Source organism: Epinephelus moara, chromosome 11, assembly GCF_006386435.1.
Source record: "Epinephelus moara isolate mb chromosome 11, YSFRI_EMoa_1.0, whole genome shotgun sequence".
NCBI lineage: Eukaryota > Metazoa > Chordata > Actinopteri > Perciformes > Serranidae > Epinephelus > Epinephelus moara.
Genome location: NC_065516.1, coordinates 12,672,684 through 12,679,532, shown reverse-complemented (window position 1 = coordinate 12,679,532; position 6,849 = coordinate 12,672,684). Strand labels below are relative to the sequence as shown.

General features: G+C 39.9%; 2 protein-coding genes across 5 annotated transcripts in view; one reads left to right on the top strand and one right to left on the bottom strand.

Annotated features, from left to right (window-relative positions):
• Nucleotides 1–6,849, bottom strand: part of LOC126397387 (coiled-coil domain-containing protein 106-like) — a 68,989-nt gene that overhangs the window by 39,317 nt on the left and 22,823 nt on the right. The window lies entirely within an intron of this gene.
• LOC126397389 (hydroxyacyl-coenzyme A dehydrogenase, mitochondrial-like) overlaps nt 1–6,849 on the top strand; it is a 21,200-nt gene that overhangs the window by 8,981 nt on the left and 5,370 nt on the right. For all 3 annotated transcript variants that reach the window (XM_050056113.1, XM_050056114.1, XM_050056112.1), the window contains 5 exons: nt 11–139; nt 241–398; nt 2,539–2,665; nt 4,121–4,210; nt 4,299–4,371. In XM_050056113.1, coding sequence (XP_049912070.1) covers nt 11–139; nt 241–398; nt 2,539–2,665; nt 4,121–4,210; nt 4,299–4,371 — 577 coding nt within the window. The remainder of the gene's footprint in view (nt 1–10; nt 140–240; nt 399–2,538; nt 2,666–4,120; nt 4,211–4,298; nt 4,372–6,849) is intronic.

Genomic DNA, 6,849 nt, shown 5'->3' with positions numbered 1-6,849 from the left:
TTTCTCAAAGACTGCAGCATCAACTGGCCACTCAGTGGCGCTGGTGGACATAAATGACGACATCCTCAAAAAGGCTATCAAAGGAATTGAAGGGAACCTTAAAAGAGTGGTGAAGAAGAAGTTTGCTGATCAGCCAGAGGTGAGACACAGAAGACAGCCAGACAAAATCAAAGCAAAACAATGAGAGAGTGAAGTGTGAGTTGTTAATGGGACATGCTGACACATTTTTTTTTGTTTCAGGCAGGTGAGGAGTTTATTCAGAAAGTCCTGCAGAATGTGTCAACATCAACAGATGCAGAGTCTGTAGTTCAGGACACGGATATTGTGGTGGAGGCCATTGTGGAAAATCTAAAAATCAAACAGGATCTCTTTGGTCGGCTTGACAAGCTGGCACCAGCGTAAGCACTGTCCCATTTCTGGGTCATTAATACATTTATAAAAGTGTTAGATTAGAGGCTGATTGCTGTTTGTTCTGGGTTTCATGGTGCTGTATGTGTGTTGTTATTGAAAGCATGTTTCTATTGCAGTTACCAGTATTTAAAAACACAGAATAAACTCATGTTAATTTCCAAATCCAAGACCACTTGGGTCAGATGCATACAATTCAGTGTAGATTAGGCCTGGGACGATCAGCGATAAAATTGTATATTGGCGATTGGAGGGTTGCCAGGCGATTTGCTGGATATCAAGGCGATTTTGAAAAACAACAACAAAAAAAAAAAAGGCGCTCTACCGTGCATTAAGAGATGTTTTTGGGGAAATACATGACTGTCAGAGAAGCCCTGTTTACAAACAGACCTACAATCCATCTCCTCTCCTCTCTCTTCTCAGCGGAGGGTGCCCTGTCAGCCCTGCACTGACAGTGACAGGGCGCATCTCTTTGATCCCAAGTGACACAGCCCGTTTGCTCATGCTTCAGGGTCGTTCAATAGAGTAACTGCAAATAAATATTGTTTTAATGTGTAACTACTGAAATGTTCACAAGGGCTTTCATAAATTCCTACAATGTTGCGGCACTGCCGCCTTTGCAGGTTAAAAGTTAATGACAGCAACTTGAAGTGAGGAGGAGCAACACGTCTCCGGCTAGAGACGCTCACTTTTGCATGTGACGCAAAATATTAAAATAACGTCATTATAACACAACACGCCTAGGCTATAGCCTATATCTTTTAGCCTATTGCATTTAAGTTCCTACCGACCAAGGCCGTAACCCCCCCATGTGCCAAGGACGTAACCCCCCCCCTTGGCGATTTAATTGTGTATTGGCAATCTAGAGCAATGACAATCCACAATATAAATTTAGAGGCAATCGCACAGCCCTAGTGTAGATTCACGGCTAAAACTGTGTACACACACAAAGGCAGAAATGTGCATGCGCACTCTTCTCCTTAGATTCATAAAGCCATGCGTATGCCTGATTCTGTTTTGTAAAACTCAATCATTGTGGCACTGGGCGCACGTGCACAAGCCTTATTGCACACCCACAGTTTGACACAAAAGGATGTAGAAATGCTGTGTTCACATGGAATCAGGCAGACTACAGACAGCAAACTGGGTATCATTTTAATAGATGAGAGCAGGGCAGTTAAATTGGGTAAGGCAAGCAGAAAATACAAAATTTACCACTGAATGTAACGTAGCCCCCCCCACACAAGGGGAAAACCTGGGCGATCTGGACAATTACTGGACATTACTAGATTAATTATATAAATGAAAAAACACTCAATATAAATATAATTAAATAATTATTTTTTGTAAATAATACAACGTCACCATTGCAACATGTCGTCATGCATGTTTCGTTTTACTGTCCAACCATTCTGTTGGACTGTTTTTCCTGTGCCATCCAGATGATGTTCTCTGTCTTCTGTCTACCATCTGCCTGAGTCAACTGAATGCAACATTAAACATGCATTTGCATAGCAACACTTGTGTCCCTCCTCCTAAAACTATCAGTGAATAATATAACAATAAAAGTTCCATTTTGCCGACTACAACACATTGCACGGTTCTCGAGTAGTGCCAGAGCATCATTACGCACTGCTGTAGCTATTTGTAGTGTCAGTAACACTAATTCATCACACTTGTGCACACCATCATCGCAATAAAAACTCAATCATCATTACTGTTAAATTTCAGAAGGATGATCAATGTTTATTTACATTTATTCACAATCAGTGAAATTGGCAAACGACTTAAAAATGATGCTATCCATTTCTCTACCTAAATTCAAAATCTTTCATATCACCCACAGCAAAAAACCAGTGGTAGCCTGGTCTGAAGATTGCATAAGGGGCACACATTCTCACCACACATTCTTCCTTTATAAATACCAGTTTGTAAGTGGGAAAGGTTAACGTATGGTTGTTGTGCTTACACATCATTTATGCATCTGACCCCAGGTCTGGGAGGGAAGAGGACATACAGTATATTACATTTGGTGGTCTTCATTAAAGACATTGAAATGGAAAGCTCTGAATGTCACGTCTGCCTTTGATATTAACTGCTGTCCATACTATGTTTTATGTACTATTTTAGACGCACTATCTTTGCCAGCAACACATCTGGCATTCCCATTACCGACATTGCCAGCTCCAGCAGCAGGCTGGATAGATTCGCCGGCCTTCACTTTTTCCATCCGGTCACTACAATGAAGCTTGTAGAGGTACGGCCCCAGGAAAAAAAAACAAAAAAAAAAACAGTGTCTTTACTTTTGTTTATTTGTTTGTGTAGATAAAACAATACAATATTGTTTTATACTAAGAGGTAATAAAACATGCAATTGGGGTGCAACAATCAATCATTTTTCTTTGCCCATTATTATGTTGATTATTTTCTAGAATAACTGATTAGTTGTTTGGGTTGTATAATGACTGAAAATGGTGAGAAATGTTGATCAGTGTTTCCCAAAGACCAAGATGATGTCCTTTTACAAAACTATACATAAAACTAGCGCTTATTACGTTAGCTCGATGCTAACACATAATGGGAAATACCGTTAACATGGTAATAGACATTAGCATGTTTAGCAAGATACTTTTCACAAATGAACACCACTCTTGTGATTTTTGAAGCCTAAATGCAATTGCCATTACTAAAAGGCTAATTTTAGGCTATAAATAAACTACACCATGGTTGCATGATTTCAAAGTTGCCCCTACAGCTCAGCTGTAAAGCCGTGTTTGGCATGGTGATGGTCTGTAGTCTCATCTGGCCACCAAGTTAGCAACCACCTTTTTTGAGAGAGTAAGCACTGTGCCACAGGAAGCTAGCATAAAACAAATAAGCTAACAGGTTGATAAATGTAACACAGCTCTATTTATATATCATTTCTAGATGAAAAATTCAGTAGCATGTTGCTGTGTAACACAGAGTGCATGCAGTCTTTTGACGACATATTTCAAAAACTGGCTACACACCTGACAGGCAGACTCCTAACTTATTTGTTGCCATGAATTATTGTTATTATTGTTATTATTATTGTGAATTACTGTTGTCTGTAAAAAGCACCCAAAAATAACTTGCCTGCCATTTCTGTGGTGGTATTTCCATCCATTCCTACAAAGATGCTTTTTCTTGCATTGAACACTAGGAGCGTACTCCCTATGCTATACGTAAATATATACAGAAAACAAAATCATGTGGAAACTAGGTGTTAGTCTTGTCATCGTATTGATCATGTGATTACAGCCTTCCTGATTTCGTGGGTTGTGCACAAATTATTGACTCATGATTATGTGGGAAATAGACGAATTGTGGTGCATTACTTTTCGCAGGTATACGTACAAACAGCACATGAGAACAGCCTGTAACACTTGCAATATTGTGCATACTGCAAACAAGCATATAAAGACATTTGCCAGGAGCTGACGTCAACTTGTCTCAAAAGAATGGGAAAAAAAAAAAAAAAAAAAAAAGCCCTTGGAAACAGAGTGTTCAGAACAGTCTGAAGCCTGAGGTTTTTGCTCACAGGAATTACTTTTTTCATCTAGGTTTACCTCATTATTTGAAACTTTGGCCATGTTTAATATGAACATCTGACACTGAAACATTATGACCATATCAGGAAACACCTGGGAACATCTAGAATCAAAGTTGCTTAAGTATCAATCTTTCACAGATCATCGCGACCTCAGAAACAAGCCAAGAGACTTTAGATTCCATCCGAAACTTCAGCAAAATTCTCGGGAAAACACCAGTGTCCTGCAAGGTAGGATTTACTTCATAATGTCATTACAGCTGTTATTTCTCAAAAATATTACAGCCCACTCAGCAGCATCCAACATCTCTTTCATCAGGATGAACCTGGATTCATTGCAAACCGCCTAATTCTTCCCCTCTGGTTAGAGTCCATGCGGCTGGTTGAGAGAGGTATGTGTATGAGCAATATCAATTATAAAATTGCCATGGTTCGCTTATTGGAATTGTTTACCATGAAAAAGTATAACTATGTTTCTGTGGGATTTTAAGTGGGAACACAAGACTGTAAAATAACATCAGTCATTTTGAGAGGAATTGAAAGTCGTTCTTTTCTTTGTCGTAACTAGGGATGGGAATTGATAAGATTTTATTGATATCAATGCCATCATCGATTCTGCTTATCGATCTGATTCTTTATCGATTCCCTTATCGATTCCTCCTGTGAATTTTCTGTGTAGACAAAGTAGACCTTACAGGTTTTTGGTGTCAACAACATAAATTTTATTGAGTTTCTATTCTAAACAAGAGATAAGTGCTAAGTAAGTAAGTACACAAAATATGAAATTGGTCCACTGCTATCATCTAAAATGGAACAAATGAAAGAATACATTTGTTTTCATCTACATCAAATAAAGTTACAGAATCTGTTAGTGTTGTCACGGTACCAAAATTGGGATCCACGGTACGATACCAGTGAAAGTATCACGGTTCTGAGTAGTATCACGCCTTTCGTTTCTGCTGCTGGTTGAAATTTGTACTCGCACAGTGTGCTGAATGATTTCTTTTGCTCACACAAAACTATTTTTAGTCGCAAATGCAAGTAACGTTAAAATGCTCACACAGTAGAGCTCTGTAGTGGAAAACAAATCACTGTAGCATTGGTGGTGTTTCCGCCCTTGCATGTAATTACGGTGCTGCATAAATTGCATGTCATGCTGTTGTGATGAGTGAATGTCATGAGTCTTTTTTGGTGAAGTGAAGCCAAGCTTTCAACCGCTTCTGTCTCTCCACCATTACGTCTTCTTTGTTGTTGAACGTACTGCTGACTGACAAGCGTGACGTGCGTCATCGACGTAAAGATTCGGCGTAATGAAAAGAATCGATAAGGGAATCGTTAAGAATAAAGGCTAATGATGTCGATGAATTGAACCAGTTGGAACCAGTTCTCGATTCCCATCCCTAGTCTTAACACATTTGTATAAAGGACTAGTTGAGCTAAATAAAATAGCAGAACAGAGATTAGGGCCTTTAAAAGAACAAGTCAAGAGTTAACATACAAGTAATAATAAAACATACTTTTAGTACCCACATAAAATATTCACAGGTAGCAGATGGCTGAATTAACACTTAAAGCCCCCTTTGTTTATCGTTTTTCCTGTTCAAAGTAGCTTGCCAGTGTAAGTATGTAAGGTAAGTACCCATTCAAATTTCATTTTTAGGTCAACCTTCAAAGTAATAATCTTGAACATTTTCAATTAAATAAATGTCTGTCAAGTAGCCGTTTATCCCCAAATGATGTAGGCCCTAACACATAATGATTGAGCCTATGGCCCACTGATGAAAGCCCTCATTTGCAGTACTAACAACTGGGCGTCTGTGGCGACATTTCCAGGAAGAAACACAAGCAGCGCACAGATATTGATGATCTGCTCTGGCACACAGCAAAACACACACACACACACACACACACACACACACACACACACACACTCTATGCCCTCATCTCGCCAACTGCAGGGCTCATCAAATGAGCTGATATAATAAAAAAAACTGCCAGCTTGGTTTCAAGCCTTACGCCACGTTCACAATGGACATGAAAGCACCTTGATATATTAATTGCCACACAAGGAGTTGCCTGGCCGTGTATTAATTGTCATTATGTAGAAGTAAGAAGGGGTTCCATAATCTACAATTCATAAGAATAATTTATCTCAACACGCCACTTTTCACTCTCTTAACTATGCTGGGTTACAAACAGCATTAAATATTAAAGGGATAGTGCACCCAAAAATGAAAATTCAGCCATTATCTACTCACCCATATGCCGATGGAGGCCCTGGTGAAGTTTTTTTTTTCTCAGTCGAAACTGTGTAAAACACTCACTCTTTCCAGTTGGTAGGTCCGCCATCTAACTAGCTCTCCGCCATGCGCTCCAATCGCGGCTCTTTTAAAGGGAATGAGAGGTGACACTGATTGGCTTATTGAATGATACGCCCAAAACACACCCATGACTAATTCACAGAGTAAGTCCAACCCTTTTAGACTCTCCGCCATGGCGCGCAGTCTAAAAATGCGCTGTCTAACTAGCAAGTGACAGTGACACGCCCCTTGCGCTGCACATCTGGCGCTTCGTGTTTTAGACCATCTAAATAGGGCCCTTAAAGGGATCGTGCACTCACCCATATGCCGATGGAGGCCCTGGTGAAGTTTTAGAGTACTCACATCCCTTGCGGAGATCGGAGGGGGAGCGGCCAGCACACCTAATGGCATACGGCGCCCCAGACTAACGTCCAAGAACACAAAATTGAAACCACAAAGTATCTCCATACTGCTCATCCGTAGTGATACAAGTGTCCTGAAGCCCCGACATAAAAAGTTGTTTCGAAAAACGTCATATGAACTCTGTTTTTAGCCTCACTGTAGCCTGTA